The sequence below is a fragment of the Bos indicus x Bos taurus genome, chromosome 8, assembly GCF_003369695.1.
Source record: "Bos indicus x Bos taurus breed Angus x Brahman F1 hybrid chromosome 8, Bos_hybrid_MaternalHap_v2.0, whole genome shotgun sequence".
Classification (NCBI taxonomy): Eukaryota; Metazoa; Chordata; class Mammalia; order Artiodactyla; family Bovidae; genus Bos; species Bos indicus x Bos taurus.
Window position 1 is genome coordinate 60,092,101 of NC_040083.1, and position 25,352 is coordinate 60,117,452.

At 37.4% G+C, this 25,352-nt stretch overlaps 1 protein-coding gene and 1 non-coding gene across 3 annotated transcripts in view; both read left to right on the forward strand.

The window, feature by feature from the left end:
• The window catches only part of RECK (reversion inducing cysteine rich protein with kazal motifs), an 80,944-nt gene that overhangs the window by 19,895 nt on the left and 35,697 nt on the right, over nucleotides 1-25,352 (forward strand). Inside the window, exons 5-9 of one of the 2 annotated variants that reach the window (XM_027549650.1) lie at nucleotides 981-1,066; nucleotides 2,740-2,787; nucleotides 18,361-18,394; nucleotides 20,451-20,648; nucleotides 24,134-24,401. In XM_027549650.1, coding sequence (XP_027405451.1) covers nucleotides 981-1,066; nucleotides 2,740-2,787; nucleotides 18,361-18,394; nucleotides 20,451-20,648; nucleotides 24,134-24,401 — 634 coding nt within the window. Of the gene's footprint in view, nucleotides 1-980; nucleotides 1,067-2,739; nucleotides 2,788-3,935; nucleotides 4,041-18,360; nucleotides 18,395-20,450; nucleotides 20,649-24,133; nucleotides 24,402-25,352 lie in introns of those variants that run through there. The other variant, XM_027549651.1, reaches the window with a different exon arrangement.
• Nucleotides 21,964-22,082, forward strand: LOC113897967. Its single transcript, XR_003512479.1, has one exon. It is a non-coding gene; the product is annotated as a small nucleolar RNA SNORA40 (small nucleolar RNA).

Consider the following 25,352-nt stretch of genomic DNA (forward strand, 5'->3'; position numbering starts at 1 on the left):
AACAGTTGGAATGGTTTATGATTATATTTTGAGAGCTTTGTCTGTCCATGGGCCATTTGTTTGCTTTTGTTTGTTTTTTTAGTGGAATGCTTCTGTTTTTTATATTAGGTCTTGGTTTCGTATAGAGAACTATGTTACCTATTGCCTTGAATCCCTGACATTTTTTTCAAATGGAAATAATTTAATGTACATGTGAATTTGCAGATCTGTGTATTACATGGAAGCAGCATAAAGCATTTCTTAAAAGAGATAAGGAATTTACAGCATTCCTACAAGTAAATTTTTTCTTTTATCATAATCATTATTTATATCTCCTAATTTCATCTAGGAGTTATTCATTGACATTTATAATTGCAAAAAGGGATCTTAAAATTGCATTAGAACTCTTTATAATTTTACCACCTTTTGGTATCACTGTAATTTGGTTGGAGAAATAGCTACTGTGCATAAATTGCATCAGTATAGTCATTTTGCCCCACAGTAAAGTGTACCTATCAAATTCAGTCATGGCTCACAAGAGATGTTCATGGCTCACAAGAGATGTTCCTGTCTGTTTACTAAGTATCAGTTGTTAAACAGCATCATGGGTTTTATGCTATTCTAGGTATTTTGAATACAATAATACTCATGCCCTATTTTGTTTGCTTGCTTATTAAGTTATTAATAGGAGTCCTGCCTCTGGTTCACAGTCCAGAGGTGAAAGAAGTCATTGCTTTCCTTAACCTGTATGTCCTCTGGAGATTTTGTCCACCTTAGAGTGAGAATGAGCTAAAGAGAATTTAAGGTGAGCAGGGAGAAGAGACCCTGAGAAGACTAGATAGCATTGAGAGTCAGGGTGGGAGGAGGGGCTTCATACTTTTGAGACCCTGCTATCTAAGCTAGTTTTCTTACGGAAACTTGCTTTGACTTGAGTGGTATCCTTGAACCAGTTTGTTTTGTCACTTCTTATGACCAAAACATTTGAACATTTTGTTTTTAAGGTGTGTTTAAGAAGTCTGATGGCTGGGTTGGCTTAGGCTGCTGTGAACTGGCTATTACCTTGGAATGTCGACAGGCATGCAAGCAGGTAACACTTAGCAATGAGGCTCTTAAGCAGAGTGCAGTATAGTTTGCATTTTAGCTGTGTCCTGGATCTTGCCTATTTCTGGAGAGGTGACCCGTAGCAGCTGCAAATTTAGCATTCCTTGCATAGAATATTTCCTTTTAGACATGCTGCTTTTTCAGTTATGTCTGCTGCATGTAAGACACTCAGCCTTCTCTTGTGCTTTAACTTCTCTCTGCCACACAAAGAAAAAATGTTATTGAAATCAAGGACTTTTGTACTCTGCCTATGGTCATGCTTAATCAGTGCTAAACAACTCCAAATAGTGGTATAAATTTCAGGCGTGCTTGGATGAAAGCAGTTGACACAGTTGGCTTATTTTGCTTTTATCTTCCCTCTGTCTTTCATCATGGATTTACTCTGTGTTCTTTATTCCTTCTCTGCTCCTCAGGTGAGCATGACTCACTCCTACAGTGAATTATGACTCCTCTCTGATTTGATGTATCTCAGGTCTGAATCAAGTTAGACCCCTGAACTCTTCCTCACTATATGCTCATGGTGATTCGTCAGAGTGCTGTGGTAAAACTGGTCTCCAGGCTCCTCTAACTCCAAGTGGTGGGAGCACTCTTAACTGGGAAACTTAAGTGGCCCTGAAACTGCAGCTGCAAAGCCTTGTCTTATTTTCTTCTTCTAGTGACTGGTCTTTGAACAGGAGTATATGAGACACCTTCACTTTCATACAGACTACCAAACCACACTCTTTGGGCAGCACACAGCCTAACTCTCTGCTGTTCTCCTGCAGGCATTGAGGTGAAACTGAGTTGTAAGAGGATTTGAACTGTAGTGTATCTCGTGAGACACAGAATAGTTGCCAGTCCATTCTGCTGCTTGCTTTCCCTGTCCTCGTCAGCTGATCTATTAAGAACTGCATGAGCCTAGGTGATAGAAGAGGAGGAAATAGAAAAAGGAACCAGAGCCCATGGCTCTGGGACTGTATTTCTGAGTGGAGACTGTTATCATGTAGAAGAACAGCCACCCCTCAGCAGATGTGTTTTGGCTTGTTTTTTATGGAAAGTATATACTTCAGTAAATCACGTTGTTTCTCTGTGTGTCCGTTTCCTCATCTGTAGAAAGGTTAATTTCTTCTTCATAAACTTGTTAAGAAAATTACATAAAAATAACTTTTATTAATTAATTGCCTGGCATTGCCTTTCCTTCTTTAGTTGTCTCCTCTGTTAGGTACGGATTTTTTCTGAGGATATGGGTTCATATGGGAACTTAGAATATGAAGGGTTAAAGAAAAAGCAAACTATAAATGCCCTGGCAGAACTTCATAAGAAAATTCACTGCAGCAGAGCTTCACAAGAAAATTTGTTACAGAATGGAATTTAGACTTTTTAAAAAAAGTCCTCTGATTTACATTTCCTTCAAACTTATCTAGTTTCTGAAATAACAAAAGGACTGTGTTATTATGTGAGATTAAAGCCATAGAAGAATGAAATTCTAGCATATCTGGAGCTAATGCTTGTTTAAAAAATTATATGAGATTTGTTTGGATAATATTTGAGCATGAGGTTTTCCTTGATGAAGTAAAGACTGCTGTGCCAGCAATTACATATACTTATGTTTGTATTCTTTTTGGTTTCATACTGAAGAGCATGTGTAATAAATTAATTGAGGAATTTGTTATCTTTTAGGCATCATCAAAAAATGATATTTCCAGAGTTTGCAGAAAAGAATATGAGGTATGCATTTTCACAAATGTGGATAAACGAATCAGATGTTATCAGAATTGATAGAATCAAGTTTTAAAAATGAATTCATTGTTAAATAAATTACCTTTTAGTTTATAGAAAAGATAATCTTGAGAAAAATGTCATTTACTTTGTTTAGAAATGTTATGACTTTAACTTGTTGCAGTTAAGCATTAATTTGAAAGAAATGCCTAAATCACACATGTAGAAGCTTTAACCTGTGTTTTCATAATATAGCTACTGGTTGTATCCTAGGCTGTAAAATAGTTTTCCTTAGGTTCCATATCTTCTTTTGCCCCTTTTCCTATACCTTGATTCATCCAGGTATCCACCTTTATGAACTACTACTAATTGGAAGAAACAATCACATTGCTAGCGTGAGTAACTTCGTACTTTCCTAGCATCGTACATTGGAGGGGAGAGGTACATACTAAATTTCAAAGGCTGTTTAAATCTCGAGGGACTCTTCCTAGCAGTGGTATTTCAAGCACTGTAGTACTTACTGATAGATTGGGTGGGGCATGGGGACACAGGTTGAGGAGGGGCAGAGGTATAGGAAGTATTTCATATCATGTAAGTATGTACAAAAGATTGTCCCTGATGTGAAATAAAAGCTCCTCACTGATACTAAAATTTGGTCAGTTTCTAGAACTTCATTGTTAAATGTGACAATGTGTTTTTTCATAGTATAAAGCTGTATACTCATTCATCATTTTTATATATAAACATTGGGATTCCTATTGCTTTTAATAGTCTGTATTCTCTTGGAGAAGAAAAATAGAACAGCCTCTTCACTGCTTCTAGATTATAGTTCTGGTTTTTTTTTCTTTTCTCAAAGCCTATAAATAATCTCTCAATATTTTAGAATTGAAAAAAAGTCTTATTTATCTTTTGTTCCTTTATACTATTGCTAAGTTTTATCTGTTTCTCTGAAGACGAATTTCCAAATTAACTGCAGTTCTTCTCTGTTCTTATTGAAAAGAGACTTTCTACAAAGAAGTAGAAAGATCTTTCTTTTTTTCTTTTCTCTCTACCACTGAAGTAACTGTTTTAGTTTCTCTTAAACAAAGAGACTAACTGTGACGATTCCTTCTTTTCTCCCACATGATGTCCATGACACTGACACTGTCCATCTCCTGTAGCCTGTCCTCCACTATTTTAGTGTGCTTCCTTCTCTTGTCTGGATTTCTGCATTGACCTAGGAAGTCTGCCAGTATGTGTTGATGAAGGACGGGACAGGAAAGGTAAGAGAGATAATCACTGTCCTATGAGAGAAATACTAAGAGTAGTTTCTCTTTTTCAGTCTCTCCTCCCTTATTTGGCCTAGAATTAAGCAACTATTAATATTTTCCAAAAATGTACATGTCAAGATGGTTTTTTCACATATATATAAAAATAAAATATATATGTAATATATATATGTAAAATATATATGTTATATATATAATGTTATGTTTACATACGTAAAAAACTGTATACATTATCAAGATAATTTGAGATTCTATTTTATATTTTATATGCTATTTAGAAATAAAAAGAGAGCAAGAGCACTTAAACATGGAAAGAAGGTTCTGCATTATAAACCCCAAATAACAGTCACTCTCATTAGATTGTTAAACTCTAGTGTAGACGTAATGGCCATTTGTTATAAAGTGAAGTGGGTAACTTTGGTGTAGTGCAACCTATTTTAACTGGATCAGTTGTTTATCAACCTGAGAATAGTTTATAAAACATAAAACTAGGTTTTTAGTACCTTTTCCTTAACACTGGAGTGGCCCCTGGAAGTGAACTTCCAAATATGTAAGCTATTACTTTAGGTTTACAATTTTAGGGGTTAACATTTACTCTAAAGGATGGAGTTGCGTAATTTGACTAGAGAGTCAGAGAATGAGTGGTCATTTTCGAAGGAGCTAATGTTTATCTTTACTGATAAACTGCTGCAGAATCCCCTTTGAGGAGATTTCCTGAGAAATGTATTTAAATGAATAAAGTTTAAAAATTTTAATGCCATTTAAGATTACTTTGTTCCAGCTAAGCTAAGATAAACTAGTTAAATGTAAAGCATTTTCATATATGATTTTGCAACATCTAGTTTCTTTTTTACACAAGTCAACAAATATTTATTGAATAGTGAGAGGCAATTTTATTATATTAGAAAGCAAACTTTTGGGAATTCCCTGGCCATCCAGTGATTAGGACTCCATGCTTCCCCTGCAGGGACCATGGGTTTCATCCCTAGTTGGGGAACTAAGATCCCACATAGCCACATGGCTTGGCCAAAAATAAGTAAAATTATATAAAAACTTTGGATCAGATCTAGGTTAGAATTATGGTTAAGCTACATACAGCTCAACTTCAAATACTAAAGAATTATATCTAATTGAGTCAAGATAATTAAAATATGTACTGAACACACAAGGGCTCAAGCAAATGAGAAAGCAGACTGAGCATGCTGGGAGTTATCAGGAGAAACTGCAAAAGAGAGGCCTGAAAGGATTTATATAATTTGGGTTAGGAGACTGTATCAAAAGCATGTTAGCAAACGTGCACATGGCTTGTACAGGGGGGTAAAAAGAAGGCAGGCCTATTTAGGGCTGAGAATTCTGCTTGGATAGGTAAAGTGGGACCAGATCCTGGAAAAATTATATTTTGGGGGTCAGTCATTATTAAGTGGAAGGAGATAATAAAGATTCTGTGATAAGAGATCAGCATAACAAATAAGTCAATATTTTAGAAAGCTTTAAGTCTTGGGTGCAAGCTAAGTTTTAGATCCCCCAAATTTCTCTAACTTAGCTAAAAACAAATATGGCCCACAACTAGGATGATAGCAATGGAGTCAAATATTTGGGAATAAATCAGAGATTTGAAGATAAGAGTCCATCATTCAGGATTTGTTATGATGAACTGAGTATAGGAGATGATGTTCAGGGAAGTATAAGAAACAATTAATGAATTGGAAGATAGAACTAAAGAAGCTATGTGAAAAAGCAGCACAGTGGGATAGGCTGAAAGAGACTTAAGGGACATAGAGGATATGAGTGTTCTAATTGGAATACTAGAGGAAGGAGAAAAAACACAGGCCCAAGAAGGATCTGGCAGGATTTTTTTTTTTTTAATCCATACATTGCAGACATACTTCATAGCCAAAGATCTTAAAAACAGTCAGGAAAAAAAAAAAAAAAAGACATTGTCTTCAAAGGAGTTCAACAGCTGACTTTTCAAAGCAACAGTGGAAGCCAGGAACAGTAGAATGATACCTAAAATGTTCTGAGAGAAAATAACTATCATATCCAGCAAAAATATTTTTCTAGAAAGAAGGCAAAATTAAGGTGTTTCTAGACAACAAAGACAACAAAGAATTGCTGTTACTGGACCGTTTCTAAAAGACCTTCTCTAAAGGAAGTTCTAAAATACCTATAATTATTTGAGATGCAAAGGAAAATAAGAACAATAAAAATACAAAGGGACTAAATTAAAACACAAGTTATATGAAAACAATAATAATATTGAATTTTTAAAAAAGAAAATACACAGCAAAGATAGCATGGGAAGGGATTTTAAAGAAATAGAAGTATATTGAGTGTTAGGTCTTTTTTAAATGTAAAAATTGCATATCTCAGAGGTTAAGTTGGACTTCCCAGGTGGCTCAGTGGTGAAGAATCTGCCAGCAATGCAAGAGATGTGGGTTCGCTCCTTGAGTCGGAAAGATTCCCTGGAGAAAGAAATGGCAACCCATTCCAGTATTCTTGCCTGGGAAATTCCATGGACAGAGGAGCCTGGTGGATTGCAGTCCATAGGTTCTCAAAGAGTTGGACACGGCTTAGTGACTGAGCACTCACACACACAGAGGTAGTTAGGAATACCAGACTAAAAATGAGAGATCATGCCCAAAGTCAACCATAAAGTAACTCTTGAATCTCAAGAGTGAAGGAGAGCTCTGTGAAAGAGGAAGTGTAGAAAAAAGTGAGAGCTGATTTTGAAAATTGCATTTTTAGGGAATGGAAAGAGGAGGAGCCAATCCTCCTACTGACATTCCAGTAGGAGGATCCTTTCTATGTTCATTGAAAATAGTGGATTGAGATATTCCAAGAAAAAGAGAAATTCTTATTACTGTAAGTGTTCAAGCAAAGATTTACTGGATAAACACACTGTGGAGGAGATTTCTGCAATGGGACAGGAGACTAGAGAGTCTACAGAGACTTGTCTCTGCAGTTCTTTTATTCTGAGTAATACCTGAGAAAGAATACTTCCTTCAGTATTTGAGAGTACTTCTTTCAGAATCACACACATTTGGTTAGAGTTGCCAGGATTAACCAGTAGCTTGATAACTCTATCATGGACATGTTCAAGTGTCACCAGCATGCTCAGTTCTAGGTTCACCATACGTTTTCACAAACTTGGTCTTAACCCTAGAAGTATTGATCAGGCCACGTCTATTCATGTGTGATATTAGACCAGGGATGACATTTAAAATATTTAACAACTAGAATGAAAGCACTAATAATCAGAACAGATGGTGGATATAAAGTAGAGCCATACTAGTTTAGCCACAGTAGGGCAAATTGGCTAATTAGAACTAAAGTAAAAACGTAGTCATATTTTCCACAAGGTGTGAAACTTTATGCGTAGTCTTTGTCTACAGGCTAGCTGAAAACATTTTCTTCTAGCCACCAAGATGGTGGTTAAAAACAAAAATTGGCTGTTGGTAGTTATTTTCTTGAATGTCAGAATAAACATCAAGATGATGTGAGGCTGGTATATTTCCAGAGACTTGGCAATGTCTCTAACATGATGAGACAAATTTTAGTTTTAGGTTGTTAAACCTGTGTCATGCCTTTATGTCAGACCTTACCTGCCATTCTCTTAACATAATGGCCATAAATACATATACCTTTCCATTTGCTGCATGAACCACTGAAATAGAGTGTTGCAAATTTATCATCAGACTTTTATGCTTTTACTTGTTTATTCCTTCTTTCACAGATCCTTCTGTATGCTTTTCTTTATATCTTTATCAAAAATACAATTTTCAGTTCTCTATTTTCTTCCTAGCTTCCTTCACTCGTTATTTGCTGTTATTTCATTAAGGAAGGTGAGAAACTATGAAGGAAAGCCAGAAGAAGATATTTTTGTGAGGATTTTTTTTTAAGTTAAGCCATTTAAAGTTTTAAACTAAATTGTTGCTAAAGAAAACTAAAATAATGCTATGTCCTGGACTCTGGTTCTGTGGGAATACTGAGGTAAAGTTAAGACTCTGAGGATGTTAAAAAGAGGCTCTCAGAACCACAAGAACAAAGATGGTCAGCCTTGTGAGTTCCAAGCTCACAGCAGTGTCAGCAATGTCATATGAACACACAGCTAAATGCATAAGAGAAGAGTGCAGGTATGTGTTAAATTTCATTTTCTTTTTTTTAGTATTCACATGTTCAGAATTCAAAACCATATACAATAAAGTCTCTTTCCTACCTCTTACACCACAGCCACCCAGTTCCTAAAGTCACCAGAGAGACTTTATGCACATGAAAGTAAATATGTACACGTTCTTTTCCACCCTTCTGTGCACAGATGGTAGCTTACCACACACTTCATGGTACCCCAGATGCCACTGTTTGGTGCATTTTTATGTGTGTCTGTATGGTATGTAGTGTATCATCAGGAAATGTCACAATAAATATTCTGCTTTAAAGATTTCTATTTTAATTTTATTTTGTTCCTTTTCTCTCAAAATAACTTTGATTCTAGATTTACTACCAGAAGCATAAAGGAAAAGGGATGAAAAAATAGCTCCCAAAATTTAGAGCTGGGAGGGCAGGGATCAACAGTATTCTCTGGACAGCTCGAGGCCTTCTATGCCTCGGTGTGATTGGATCTGTGCTGCAGTAGTTCCAAGAATACAGTAGGCCTTCTTGAATGGCAGATAACAGCCTAGGCTGTGGACAGTTGACTTTGGGGAATTTTAACAACAAGAGTCATGTGATTACTTTGCCTCAGCAGAGCCTTTAGCACCTAAATGTAAAGCTTCTTTTAGTTAGTACCAAGGAAACGCCAAGGATTGTCAGAATATAATAAATAGAAGATGGTGAATGGGAGGCTTTGTAATGGTAAAATGCTCTACAGGTGTGCTGTATGGGACTAGATTTGAGCCGTTACCTGCAGCTGATGAGCTCCAAAAAGAGCGAAACCTATTAGGTCCTGCAGTACTGGCTTAAGATAGTATAAAATCTTGATTATTCTCCATTTGTATGCTCTTTGGTTTTGCCATATTTTGTATTGGGGAAGCTAATGGAATTAAATGGAATAGAAGCTAAATGGAATAGCTCCCATTTAGTCTGATGAGCTTATGTATTTCCTCATTAGTCCATTCTTCTCAGAAGTGAACTGAATAAGATCATCCCCAAAGGGAAATCTGATCAAGTCTGATTAGATTATGACCCCATGTAATCCAAATGGCCAGGTTTTTCTATCTAGGCAGTCTCATCTACTGCTGTAAAAGTGCTGCACTCAATATGCCAGCAAATTTGGAAAACTCAGGATTGGCCACAGGACTGGAAAAAAGTCAGTTTTCATTCCAATCTCAAAGAAAGGCAGTGCCAAAGAATGCTCAAACTACTGCACAGTTGCACTCATCTCACACGCTAGTAAAGTAATGCTCAAAATTCTCCAAGCCAGGCTTCAACAGTACGTGAATCGTGGACTTCCAGGTGTTCAAGCTGGATTTAGAAAAGGCAGAGGAACCAGAGATCAAATTGCCAACATCTGCTGGATTATCGAAAGAGCAAGAGAGTTCCAGAAAAACATCTATTTCTGCTTTATTGACTATGCCAAAGCCTTTGACTTTGTGGATCACCACAAACTCTGGAAAATTCTTAAAGAGATGGGAATACCAGATCACCTTACCTGCCTCTTGAGAAATCTATATGCAGGTCAGGAAGCAACAATTAGAACTGGACATGGAACAACAGACTGGTTCCAGATCGGGAAAGGAGTACATCAAGGCTGTATACTGTCACCCTCCTTATTTAACTTATATGCAGAGTACATCATGAGAAACCCTGGGCTGGATGAAGCACAAGCTGGAATCAACATTGCCAGGAGAAATATCAGTAACCTCAGATATGCAGATGACACCACCCTTATGGCAAAAAGCAAAGAACTAAAGAGCCTCTTGAAAGAGGAAAGTAAAAAAGCTGGCTTAAAACTCAACATTCAGAAAACTAAGATCATGGCATCTGGTCCCATCACTTCATGGGAAATAGATGGGGAAACAGTGGGAACAGTGCAAACTTTATTTTGGGAGGCTCCAAAATCACTGCAGATGGTGACTGCAGCCATGAAATTAAAAGACACTCCTTGGGAGAAAAGTTATGACCAACCTACACAGCGTATTAAAAAGCAGAGACATTACTTTGCCAACAAAGGTCTGTCTGGTCAAGGCTATGGTTTTTCCAGTAGTCATGTATGGATTTGAGAGTTGGACTATAAAGAAAGCTGAGTGCTGAAGAATTGATCCTTTTTAACTGTGGTATTGGAGAAGACTCTTGAGAGTCCTTTGGACTGCAAGGAGATCCAACCAGTCCATCCTAAAGGAAGTCAGTCCTGAATATTCCTTGGAAGCACTAATGTTGAAGCTGAAACTTCAATATTTTGGCCACCTGATGTGAAGAACTGACTCATTGGAAAAGACCCTGATGCTGGGAAAGATTGAAAGCAGGAGGAGAAGGGGACGACAGAGGATGAGATGGTTAGATGGAATCACCAACTCAATGGACATGAGTTTGAGTAAACTCCGAGAGTTGGTGATGGACAGGGAGGCCTGGCGTGCTGCAGTCCATGGTGTTGCAAAGAGTTGGACACAACTGAGCAACTGAACTGAAGTGAATCTCATCTACCCTGATTGCTTTGATTGCCCCAATAAATCAGCCAAACTAACTTATCTTCCCTACCTCTTCTTCCCTCCACGCTACTACTACACAACGCCACATATACACTCATCCCCAGACAAAAACTTACCATCTTTCTTATCTTCCTCACTTGGTTGTTCAAGTACAGGCCTCCCAGATACACAAACTAAAAACCTAAAAGGTATTGTCTACTATTTCTTCTTTCTCACCACCTCCCACAAAAACAAAGAACAACTAGCCATAAAACCCTAAAGATTTGCCTGTGGAATATGTCTTAAATGGGCCTACTTTCCAGACCCTTAGTTATAGCCTGTTTCAGGCCTTTATACCACTTTGGGGAACTACTACAATAGCTGCCCAGGTAGCTTCCCTGTCTCTACTTTCTCCTCTTTTTTTTACTATCTCCACTTCTTCTAGGGTGACCTCTTTAAATATCAGATATGGTCATAACACTCCCTTCCTTGAAACTCTTCAGTGGCTCACCCGTAAGATATAGTTCATGTTCCTCAGCCTGGTGTACTTAAGCTTTTCTTGGTCCTAACTCTTCCCTCCTTGACAGTTCTACAGGTTACTGCTTATACTTCCCAGATTGGCTGTGTGTTTTGTTAGTTAGTTGTGGCTGTACCACCCATTGTCCTGGAATTCCTGCTCCCTGAATCCATCCTATCGTTCCCATCCAGTAGTAGGCTAGAGCCAACTCCTACCTGCTAGGGAGAACTGGTCAGTTGTTAAATATTCAGGAATTTTGCAAGCCAGTTTTTAACTTGAAAAGCAGCCATGTTGGGGGTATTTATGCCATACATATCAGCAAATATTACAAATCAGAACCCCCCTTTACCCACACGCCTGTGAAATCCCACCCTACCGCAGAATACCAAAACCCCTATCCAAATTCTGGCTTAGATGGTACCTCTTTAAAATCTTGTCTGCTTAGCCCTCTTCCCTCCACACTCAAAAATATTAGTTGCTACATATAAACACTTTGCATACTTTATTGTAGCATTTTGTCACCTTATAGTGTAACTCTTCGTTTGCCTATCACTTTTTAATGCTAATTGCTTGAGTTCCTACCAGCAGAGTCCATGTCTCACTTTTCTTTGCATCTGTCATTCATTCATTCCTTCAATGTTCATTGAGTTGATACATTTAATATGTACCAGGCACTGTTCTCAGAGTACAAAGATGGAAGGATCTTTGTACTCTGAGAACAGTAAGAAGTCCATAGCCTAGTCCTTGGGAGGAGGGAAATTCAAATAGTCCATTATAATACAAATCCAAGTACATTGCTAGAAGTCTATATAAGACACCTTGAAGCCTGGAGGAAAAAAACCCTGCCCAGGGTAATGAGGAAGTCTTCACAGAGCAGGTAAGACTTAAAGGATGAACAGAAATCTGTTGCCTGTAAATAGGTGCTACAGTTAGTATTTTTATAGATAGAATTTTTAATAGAAAATTTTCCCACTCTGGACAGTACACAAGGTTCTTTGTTTCAGAGTAAATAGCAGTTTTATGTGAAAACCCTGTGTAAATGTCTATGAATTAGTCATTCTTTGAATGAGCAGAGAAAGCACTGAATACTGTATCTGTAATCACAGTAATGTTGTGTAGCAAGCCATTCCTAAACCCCATAGCCGAGAACTATAACAATTTATTATTTCTCATGCATTTAGGCAGTTCTGATTTGAGCAAGCTGGGCCCACTTAACCATCTGCCATTACCTGGCAAATCAGCCAGGGCCTGGCTGGTTTAGGATGCCCTCGGCTAAGTCAGCTCAGCTCTATTCCATGAGTCTCTCCCAGCGCTCTCACAGCCTGGGTCTGACAAGTTCCCATGGTGGCGGCCCAAGCCCAAGAGAGGAAGTGAAACCTGCAAGTATTGATACATGGGAGGCCTCTACTTTCCTCACACTTAGTGCTGTCCCCTTAACTAAAGCAAATCACACGATCAAGTCCAGAGTTAGTGTGAGAGAAATAGACAGAGAAGTGTGAAAAATCGAAACCATTGCTGCAGTCAGTCTGCCACAGACACATACTGTATGTAAGCTCTGTTCTAGACCTTGTGTTACTCTGCAGGTGTTATAGTACTTGCCAGTGAATTTGCTTCCAGTTGGTTGGATACTCTGTGGTAATCATGAACAAACTTCTCTGAGTAGTCTAGACCTGTTAATCTTAGTTTAGGGTCTCATTTTTGTCCCACTTTTGAAATGACATTATTTGAAATGCTGAAGAAATTGAAGAATCACTTGTTTAGTGATGTCCATGTTGCATTAAGGGACTTTCCTGGTGGCTCAGCAGTAAAGAATCCACCTGCCAATGCAGGAGAGACAGGTCCAATCCCTGGGTTAGCAAAATCCCCTGCAGGGGGAAATGGCAACCCACTCCAGTGTTCTTGTCTGGGAAATCCCATGGTCAGAGGACCCTGATGGGCTACAGTCCATAAGGTCACAAAAGCGTCAGCCATGACTTAGTGACTAAACAGCAACAATGTCATATTAAACTCCTTTACGTGTTCTAGTCACTTAGATTTTTTTTCACTAAAAAAGCCATGGTGTCCACAACAAGGAGAAAACATCTTGTAGAGGTTTAAAAAAACATGTTTTTAAAGTTCCATTGTTGGGGAATTCCCTGCGATCTGATGGTTAGGACTCAGCGCTTTCACTGCTGTGGCCCAGGTTCAATCCCTGGTCAGAGAACTAAGATCCCACAAGCTGTGTGGTGTGACCCAAAAAAAAGGTCAAGTATTTAATCTCTGATTTAACATTTAATAAGCTAGATTTTTCATGCAAACCTTCAAACTGGGAGAAATTTCAGTCCATCTGTGCAAAGCAAACTGATTTTATTTATTGAGGTCTTCAGAACAAAACAGTCCCTTTTACTTTTAACTAGTAGCCTTGGGAATAGGAAACATTAACATTTCATAGAATGTGTTCTTTTGGGTCTTTCTCCAGAAGTGACTAAAACATCAAAGATTCAAGCTTGATTTTGTTTGTTTTTAATAAGATTCATACGATCCTTGTTTTTTTTTTTCATCATCATCATTGGTGAGAATGGGAAAGGGAGCTGGAGGGACCAGTTATAGTAGAAAGGCAGTGGGACAGAGACAGGATTGAGACAAGTGGACAAGTGGAGAAATGTTAGAAGGGGTCACTGAAGTGGAAAAGCAGGTGACCAGGTCAAAAATAAATCTACAGAGCTAACTTATGAACAAGAAGTTGGAGCTGCAGAATGTGCCTCCTACTTGGACCCCAAAAGGAAGGTCGATGTGACATGAAAGATCACATAGGGTTCTTGTTGATTTCACTCTGTATCTTAGTTTTTCTACTAGGTTTGCCCACAGGTTACCTGCTCCCAGCACTAGGTGGAAGGGCTTATTGCAGTTCTCAAAAACCATTGAAGGTAGGGCAGGGAACTAGTTAATGAAAGCAGCTGCCTGAAGAAAGACTTCATGTTCAAAATTTTTTAAAGGATATAATAACCAAGATTATTTTTTTTACAATTTAAGATGTTGATTTTAAAAACAGGAGACTGTTAAGATAGATCACTCTATGGACATAAATTCAGCTTTGCATTGGCTACTTTCAAAATAATAATCCAAAGTCTTCTCACAGGATAGTGTCATAGGAGAGCACAAGCAGAGCACTCTGGGTTCTAGCCCCACCCAGCTCTGCCCTTTGCTTACTGTGTATATCTGTCTCTCCACCTATATCGTGAAGGCTTTGGGACTTAAAGATCTTTGGGGACACTGTCAACTCCCACATGCTGGCTTGTTCTTTGGGTCTCTGAGGTTGTGGTAGGTTCTCACCTCAGTTACCCTGTAATTTTGATCTCTTCTAGAGTAAAATGAGTCGGGTGGGGGAGGTGTTTATATGAGTATAGTATTGGTGGCAGGAGGTCAAAAGAGGCTCCATATAAACCCAAGTATAAACCCTCAGTTACTGCCTGCTTTTGCCACTAGATGGCGATAAGATATTTGATCCCTTCACCAGACTTAAGACGAGTTTAGCCAAGACTCACAAGATTGACCGTTTAAAGAAATGAAGAAACTAAGCCGGTGCTGCAACTCATGTGTGTCCTGAGCCCTGTCAACTAACCAGCAGTAGTTTAAGCAGTGAAGGGCTTCCCTGGTAGCTCAGCAGTAAAGAATCAACCTGCTACTGCTGGAGGCCTGGATTCAATCCCTGGGTCAGGAAGATCCCCTGGAGAAGGAACTGGCAACCCACTTCAGTATTCTTGCCTGGGAAATCTCAAGGACAAAGAAGCCTGGCAGGCTACAGTCCATGGGGTTGCAAAGAGTCAGACACAACTTAGCAACTAAACAACAATAAGCAGTAAAAAGGCAGAGTTACTAGAACTTCTCTGGCAGTCCAGTGGTTAAGACTCTATGCTTATAATGCAGGAAACACAGATATGATCCCGGACCAAGGAACTAAGATCCCACATGCTTTGTGGCCCCCCTTCCCCGCCCCCCCCCCCCCCCCCGCCAAAAAAAGTTACCTATAGTTTATACTTTAGGTGTAGTTACATATGGTTAGGAATCGTATCAAAGAGAAGGATATGATAAAATCATGATGCATATAAAGTAAGCAACAGAGAATTGATGAATTTATCAAATACCAGTATACTTGAGTGAAGGACCATTCTTTTATTTTTTAATGTAAGTTTTAAATTTAATTTTATATTTTTATTGAAGTATAGTTGAATTACAGTGTTGTGTTACTGCTTTACAGCAAAAGTGACTCAGTTATACATGTATATACATTCTTTTTCCCATTATGGCTTATCACTGAATATTGAATATAGTTTCCTGTGCTATACAGTAGGGCCTTGTTTATCAGTTCTGTATATCCCAATTTGCATCTGCTAATCTCAAACTCCCAATCCAGCCGTCTCCCACACTCTCCCTCCTGGCAGCCACCAGTCTATTCTCTGCAAGGACCATTCTTTGAAACCTTAAAATTGATAAAGAAAGAGATGTAAACATGTTATTAACACTAGAGGTGCTGCCTTGCAGAAATATGAAAGTTCATATTTCTTTAGTTCAGTAAGTTAGAGTAACCGTATGCCTGAAAGGTCTATCAGTGAACATTAAGAGAAATGAGAAATGCTTAGGGAATATCTCTGAGCTCTGGATGTGACATCAAGAGAGACATCTGAGTCCTTCTATGTCAGGGGTTAGCGAACTTTTTGTGAAGAGTCAGATAGCAAATATTTTAGGCATATAGACCATTTTAGGCTCACTGTCCATTCAACTCGGCCATTATTGTGTGAGGTAGCCATATACAATATGTAAATGATGGGTGTGGCTGTGTTCTAATAAAACTATTTACAAAAACAGGCAGTGATCAAGATTTGGCCCATGTGCCATAGTTTGCTGACTCATTTGTGGGTGAAAGCTAGGGTTCAGACTTTCTGGACTTCAGTCGTTGGCTTCTGTCAAATAAGGAATTGGATTAGATGATCTCTGCTGTTTTTCAGATTTTATGTCCTTTAGTACCTCTCGCTGAAGCTAAGTGATCCACAAGAGTGACCCAGAGTGGTATTTCTTTTATTTTTAAGATTGAGGTTTTTAAAAATCAAGCTTGAAAAAGTTTGTAAGTTTCTAGAGCACGATTTCTCAACCTTCACACAGTTGACATCTGGGGCTGGATTGTCCTTTGTTGCAGGGGAGCTGCCCTGCACATTGTTGGATGTTTCACAGCATCTCTAGACTCCTCTACCTACTAGATGTCACTTCAGTAGTGCACCCCAACCCCATGAGTTATGACAACCAAAAATGTCTCTAGACATTGTCAGATGTTCCCTGGGAAACACAATCACCTCCACTTCAGAACTACAGCTCTAGAGAATTTAAGAATAACTGGAAGAAGAACAAAAATGGAAATCAGGCCGTGCAACCTAGGGTGGCCACCAAGATAATAACCATACTTCCTTAGGAACAGGACCAAAAAAGCTAAAACCTAAAGGAACAACCAGCATATTTGAAGGAGAAAGACAATGAGAATTTTATTGATTTTATTTTAACCCAGTCAAGAGGGGCTGGAAAGTTGGTAACAGATGACTTTTTAATATTGATTTAGGTCATTTTATTGAAAGTGTTCATAAAACCATTGAACCAAAATTGAGGGCTACCTATAATAGGTAGCTAACTAAAATACATAAACATGGATGAAGAGAAATATAAAACAGACCACTACTAAAGAATACCAAAAATACTTACTTTTCACTATTTTATATTGTTTGATGAGGCCTCTAGCAGAAAGAAGTCATACTGAGTGAATTATTGACCCTTATCTATGGGTCCTAGTATTTTGTTTTGCTTTGGATAAGTCAAAGTGTGGTTTTTTCCTACAGTAGAATATTATATAGTAGAGAAAATGCAGCACAGCTTCATACAACTACATAGATGGATCCTTGAAGCTAAGTTTTAAATGTCAGTAAAGCTGGTCCCTTAATAAGTCCAGATCACATAGGCAGCTTGGAAGTTAGTTACAATTAAAAGCCAAAATCATCTGTATTCATTAATAAGGGTACCCTTGATTTCTATCTACCTTTTATTTATACCTATATGCTTTCGAACTGTGGTGCTGGAAAAGACTCTTAAGAGTCCCTTGGACAGCAAAGAGATCAAACCAGTCAATCCTAAAGAAGATCAACCCTGAATATTCATTGGAAGGACTGATACAGAAGCTCCAGTAGTTGGGCCACCTGATGCAAAGAGCCAAATCATTGGAAAAGACCCTGATTCTAGGAAGGATTGAAGGCAGGAGAAGGGGCAATAGAGGATGAAATGGTTGAATGGCATCCCCAACTCGGTGCACGTGAGTCTGAGAAAACTTCAGGAGATAGAGAAGGACAGGGAATCCTGGCGTGCTGCAGTCCACGGGATCACAAAGAGTCAAGGTGTGACTTAGGGACTGAACAACAACAACATATTTTTTTAAGAATTCATCCTCTTTCAAATGTGAGTGATATTAATCTTAGCCAACAAGCCCTGATCATCCGACTCACTTTCTACCAGAAATTTTTTTGTCTTGTTTCTTATTTTCCTTACAATGATTTTAAGCCAGGGTGATGTTTTCATGATCTAAGAGATCTAGTTACGTTAATTGTAGTCTCAGGTTCTAGTTTTGACTTGCTCTGTGACTTGGGGCTCTCTCTTCCTTGCTGAGGAAATGTTTTATTTATCTGTAAAGTAGTAGAGAGATCCCCCAACTGTGGTCCTTAGGATGGCTATAGAGGAATCATCTTTGAGGGCTTGTTTAAAATTTAGATTTCTGTGCTTCGTTCCTGATTTCAATTCTGTAGTCTAGGGTAAAGCCTAGGAAGCCCAGGTGAGTCTAGTGTATGGCCATGTTTGAGTATAATTAGAAGTGATCTCTAAGGTCCTTTCAACTCTTAAAATACTGTGGTTATATGAAATATATTAATGTATTTCCCTAAATATCCTTTATTATTTTCTAAAAGCTTTTTTATATTCTTAATGTATTTGAAGATGGTTTCTCTTTTCACCAGGATGCTATATCATAGTTTCTTTGTTCTCAATCTTGGATTTAGAGAAAGATTAAGTAGTTTGATATCCAGATTTCTGTATAACTATAAAGTGGAATAAAATTAGAAATTCTGTGTGGTTGTTAATTTTTTATTTGTTTTTCTTTAATTTACAGAATGCTCTTTTCAGTTGCATTAGCAGAAATGAAAGTAAGTATATTATCAGCAATACCAGCAATCCAAAGAGCAAAACACAGCTTACAGAATATGATTTAGCTATTATAAATATTGCCAACACTTTGCTGTTATAACAGACTGTTGCTAAACCATCTGAAGGAATGTGCACAGCAGGATTCTGATAGGCTGCTTCCTCTGGAGCGTCGAGCCATTCATGAATTCTAACAATTCCCATGTCTTAGTTGGAGATTTACAAAGCAGATAATAGTGCTGGGTGTTTTAGAGGAAGATCATGCCCCATTTGGATAACTTTCAGAAGCTGAGCACACATAATATGATGTAAAATAATGTAGCAGTTGCTGAGGGCTACCTCTCAGTTGCTTCCAGATATTCACTGACTGCTTGCCCTGCTTTGTGCAGGGCAGATACACATCTTGGAGGGCATAATCTGTACACAAAGAACCCTGGGACGTGGTAGGTATGGGCTTGAGTTACTGAGAACGTGCTGTGGGAGTTCAGAGGAAGGAGAGATCACCTCCTGCAGGGTGCTTAAAAGTAACTTTGTGGAGTTGGTATCTGAGCTGGGCCTAGAAGGACAGACATGATGTGAACAGTAGAGATGGGAGGAAGGACATTATAGGTGAAGGAAACAATGAGAGCAGTTGGAAATGGGGAAACGCAATCAAGGAACAAAGAGTTGTTTAGATGAGCTTGGTAGTGGGTGTATTAAAATACCAGAAACATTATCTGTCTGTACTTTATTTGCTACCCTTTTTTTATTGGGATTTAGTTCAACATTTCCCAGATAGTCTTTGACACATAATTTTATGTCCTCCCACACTGCAGGGAAGCCAGCCTCATGGGGGACTCCTTCTCCCATTCTCTCTTGTCTCTTTGTCCTCAGCATCCATCACCTCTACCCTCAGTTTTAGCCTCATTGAGGTTGACAGTGATAAATGTAGCTGTGAATGAAAACAGGCTTGTCTTGCTGTTAGTTTAGTACTAGTTTAGTTCATTTGTATATAATTTTATCATTATTATTATTTCTGGAAGCCACCTGAATTCCCTGTTCTATAGAAGTCACTGAAACCTGAGTCTGGTTCCTATATAACCATCCCTAATAATTATCAGAGATTTCCCATCTGCCTTTTTCTTAACCTTTTATGGCCATCCCTCTACCTTTTTGGCTCCCTTTGGCCTCCCACAGATCCCTTAGCCTTTCCTGTGAGGGCCTCTTGCTCCTCTTCATTATAAATCCCACATCTTCACCCCTAGCCACTCATCCTGCTCTTCCCAGATAAATTAAACAGTCTACTTTGATTTTTAAAAATATGTAAATCCAGAATCACTTATTTCAAATGTGGGTTTTACTTTTCAGTATTGAAGCAGGTCATATCAGTTATGAGTTGAGAACTTTCAATTTAGTCCTAATCTTGGAGATGTTTAAACAGCATAGAACTTTGGGGATTTTATTTCAAGATAGGCACATATAATTTGCAAATTTATGAAATGATCCTGATATCTCTTAGTTTTTATCGGTCCTATTTTATAAAGGAGCTATTTGGAGCTTTGTTGTTTTGGTATGTTCAATTTTTTTTTTTTGCTTTGCTTTGCTTTGTTTATGAATCTCTACTAATCTGACATGGAAAGAAACTGTCTGGTGGTTCTCACCATGGGTGCTATTAGCTTTTAGGAGACAGTTTGATTGTATGAGACTGTCCTGTACATTGCAGAGCATTTAACAGCCTAGACCCCCATGTATTAAATGCCAGCAGATATCCTCAAGTTATTATGAAAACCAGAAATACTTCCACATGCATTCAAGTTCTCCCATGGGCTGGTACTGCTCCTGCTGAGGACCACTGCATTATAGACTATAAGTTGACAAAAAATGACTTTCTCAGACCAGTGACCACCTGAATGTCCCCATGGCTATGCTTACAGTAGTTCTGACTTTAAGTATATGTCTTCCATGGCATGGTTTTATTTCTCAAATTCAAAAAGACACAAATTGTTTCATCATTATTATGATGATTGAATGTTAGCGAATGGCTGATTTCATTTCACTGTCATCTTTTTTTTCCTCTAGTGGGATCAGTTTGTTGCAGTTATGCAGGTCATCACACAAACTGCCGAGAATACTGTCAAGCCATTTTTCGAACAGATTCTTCTCCTGGTCCTTCTCAGATCAAAGCAGTGGAAAATTATTGTGCCTCTATTAGTCCACGATTAATACACTGTGTGAACAATTACACCCAATCTTATCCAATGAGGAACCCAACAGATAGTAAGTAAAAGCCATATATATTCCTCTCATTTCAATCTTTGGTAAATAATTTGTAAAAAGGAAATAAATTCTTGAAGATATCTATAGTCTGGGTCATTTGGGAAACCCAGATCTCCTTTGGTCTTTAGATTTGGCAGATTGGTCATTTTTGTCTTAGCTAAAAGATGCCAAGAATGACAGAGCTGTTGAAGGTATGAAGGAACAGGCCCTCTCTATCCTGAAGGGGGAGAATTCATTGGTATGGGTGTTTGGGGGAGGGGGCCAGAATTTGGGCTATGACCATGAGCATTTCAAATAACCATACCTTTTAATCTAGTAATTCCATTTCTCAGAATTTGTCCTTTAAGAAAACACAAATTTGTAAAAACAAATCTATTCATATAAAGGATGTTTACTACAACATTGCTATTAATAGAGAAAAACTAGAAATAACCTAAACATCCACCAATAGGGTGTTGATTAAAATTGATTAAATAAACTACATATCTCTATAATAACAACATTATACAACCTGCGAAAAGGGAGATGTATGTTATGTAAATCCATGAAGTTAGAATACTGCCTCCCACCATACACAAAAATAAACTCAAAATGGCTTAAAGATTTAATTATAAGACATCATGACATAAAACTAAAAGAGAATATAGGCAAAATATTCTTTGACATAAATCATAACAATGTTTTCTTAGATAAGTTTCCCAAGGCAAAAGAAATAAAAGCAAAATAAACAAATGGGACCTAATGAAACTTACAAGCTTTTGCAAGAAAACCATAAACAAAATAAAAAGACAACTTACAGACTGGGAGAAAAACATTTGAAAAAGAATGTGACAACAAGGGTTTAATTTCTAAAATATATAGACAGCTCATACAACTCAATATCAAAAAATATAAACTAATCAAAAAATATACAGAAGGCCTAAATAGACATTTTTCTAAAGAAAACATACAGATGGTCAACAGGTACATGCAAAGATGCTCAACATTGCTAATTATTAGAGAAAAACAAATCAGAACTACAATGAGAGAAAAAAAACCTACAGTGAGGTATCACTTCACACCAGTCAGAATGGCCATTATCAAAAAGTCTGCAAATAATACATGCAGAATATAATATATATATATATATAATACATGCGGAAGAGGGTGTGAAAAAAAGGGAACCCACCTATACTGTTGGTGGGAATTTCAATTGGTACAGCCACTATTTAGAACAGTATGGAGGTTCCTTAAAAACTAAAAATATGAACAGCAATTCCACTCCCGGATATATATGTGGAAAAAATGAAAGCTCTAATTTGAAAAGAAACATACTAGCACTTGTGTTTCATTTGTAGACAAAGACTTATATAGACAGGTGCAAAAATAAATCCTCTTTTGCAACCCAGTACTCATTGTTCTGTATGAGATTTGTTACAGATAAGAAGCATTATGATACACAAAACAGATATAATGGGTGTCTTTTGGTGAATGTAAAGATTTTTTCCAGGGCTATAGAGCTGATACTTTGCTCTCATATATTAAGATTTTAAATTATTACCTGTATTGATCTAGTTGTTTGTTTTAATGTTGACATAAAACAAGAAAAGAAAAGAAACATGCATGCCAGTGTCCAAAGCAGCATTATTTAGAATAACCAAGACATGGAAAAAACCCACGTGTTCATCAACAGATGAATGGATAAAGAAAATGTGATAACATACAATGTAATATTACCCATAAAAGAGAATGAAATAATGCCATTTTCAGCAACATGCATGGAGCTAGAGATTTTCATACTAACTGAAGTAAAAGAGAAATAGTATATTACTTTTATCTGGAAGCTAAAAAAAAATAATACAAATCAACATTTTATAAAACAGACTCACAGACCAATAACAAAATTGTGGTTATCAAAGGAAAAGGTTGTGTGGGGAAGGATAAATTAGGAGTATGAGATTAACAGATATACACTACCATATATGAAATAGATAAGCAACAAAGATTTACTATATAGCACAGGGAGCTCTATTGAATATCTTGTACTAACATGGAAGAGAATTTAAAAATATATGTATAACCAAATCACTCTACTGTACACCTGGACCTAACACAATTCTGTAAATCTACTATAATACCAGAAAAAAATGTATATTTATTATAGAAGTCCAAGATGTAATAAGCAAGGAAAGGAAGTTGCAGAACTAAATGTATATAGTAAGATTCATTTTTAGTTAATACCTAGTTGTTCCACATTGTTTAGATGTGTAATATTTGAATTTTACCAATGAACATTTGTTACTTTTATAATAAAAATATCAGTACAAATGAGATTCTCATACTTTTCAAAAGTCAGGGCCTCCTGATGAACTTGCACCTTATGGGATCTTCAGAATCTCAGCTTTGTAAAGCCTATAAATCATTTTCTTCATTTAGAGGTGATCAGACTTAAAGTAACTGACTAATTAAGCAAAACTGGCAAAAGGCTTGTAAGCCAGATGCCAGTGTTTTGACTTACACTGGGATATTCAAAGACTTGTTTTTGTAAACTCAAAAGCAGTGCTATGCCTTGTTTGGCCAGATTCTAACTAAGGCTTATGACATTTTGTGATTGTGTGAGGAAAATCAGAGGGTGAAGCACTTGCTGCAAATAACATTCATTTATTTTAAAGAGAGATCTGTCTTCACTGACATTTAGGCTATGGAGAGGTGCTGCTGAAGCAAAGTTGATAGCAGGTCAAAAGAAAAAAAAAAGGCAGAAAATGTTTTAAGGGTAAAAGAACAACCATTTCAAATGTCTGTGCTAATATATAGGAAAACTGGAAAAGAAAGCTACAAACAGATATTCCTGAATAGGCTTCTTAAGAAGTCAAACTCCTAAGAAAACTACTTCAAAGAAGCCCTTTGAATTCTATAGTCTGGTTGAAAGTGTTCACATGCTTTCTAGTTTTTTATAGAAAAGTATAACAAACTGATACCTTGTCAGAGTTTGTTATTGTATTATTTAAATTACTACTTAGATTAATTTGTACAGATTTATAAATCTTTTTATCCCAGAATGTGATGAAATACAGTATTTGTGATTATTGCTATTAAAATTAGTCATCTTTTTCATTATGTCAAGAACATGATCCTTTTAGGTAGTTGTTTCTAGCATGAAATAATTCCAATTTGACCTACTGTATCCTTTCCAGGAACATAAAACACCTTGCAGGTAAGGACCTCTTTGGTGTAAGAGGATCTTTCATTTATCTAGGAATGATGCTGGAGAGCCCATGAATGAGCACAGTGGAGAATCTGATAATAGATACCTAGTCCACCTTTAGCTTTTCACTTGTTTGCTACACTGCAAAGCAATGGAAAGAGAATTTGGTAGGCTCAATATCCTGGAGATGTTGACATGACTCAGAGTAGTAATGGATTCCAGTATACTACTTGATTCTTCTGCCTGAGCAGTGCATGCTATAAAACCAGCTAATTAATCCACTTCTATTCCAAAACTGTAGGTTTGTATTGCTGTGACAGAGCTGAAGATCATGCTTGCCAAAGTGCCTGCAAGAGAATTCTGATGTCTAAGAAAACAGAAATGGAGATTGTCGATGGCCTCATCGAGGGTTGTAAGACCCAGCCTTTGCCTCAGGATCCACTTTGGCAGTGTTTTCTTGAAAGCTCACAGTCTGTTCACCCTGGAGTCACTCTGCATCCTCCTCCCTCTACAGGCCTTGATGGTGCTAAACTGCATTGTTGTTCTAAAGCAAACACTTCAACATGTAGGTCAGTATCTCATTTTCCTTTATTAAAACCAGTAGAAAATAGCTTTTAATTAATGAATTTAAGGAAATGTGTGTTATATTCTTGCACTGTGTAAAGAGTTCAGAAGATATAAAATCCCTCATTCTTTCATCCAGCAGGTGTTTATTGAGCATCATGTATATATAGAACATTGTTTTTGTACATTGAGCTAAAAGCACTATGTTTTAGAGTGAGAGCAATAGCATTGGCAGGGCATTAAATATTTAAAGATGATGCAATATGAATTCTACCCTCGAGGTTATCCTCAAGTAAGCCTACAATGTAGATGTTGTGACCTGACAGCTAAGAGATATTTTTTGTTAAACTATGAAACTTTGAACTTAATCAACTCTTTGTGTATATTGGTGAGTAACCTGAGTTGACACTTGTATCCGGAGTTAGACAGCAGTGTATTGGCATTTATTTAGGTGATACACTTAGGGATAAAAAACTAACAATACTATTTGTGTAGGCTTGAGGAAACACAATCTAGAGACAAGAATAAATGGAGATAAAGTAATGGTAGAACACAGAAGTTTGCTTTATTAGAGATATTTTGGGTGAAAATGTACCACATGTTACTGTAATATCCTGAATAAATATGACATACAAACAGTGAAGCAGTCTTTTGCCGGCGGTGGCGGGGGGGTGGGGGGTGGGAATCTTCGTTCCTGAGCATAGATCGAACCCAGGCCCCCTCCAGTGGAAGCATGGAGTCCTAAACACTGGACCAACAGGAAATTCCTCTGTGTTTCCTAAATTGGATAGACTTTACCAAAAAATTGTGCCTAGAATAGCTCATTAAACTTTACCAAAGATATGAAAAACTTGGAAAACATCCAAAGAAAATTAACAGAAGGGCTAAAAGAGAAGTTAAGTTGGTCCTATAATTGGAAATTGGGTTACTGATAGGAATTATAAATGTATATATTT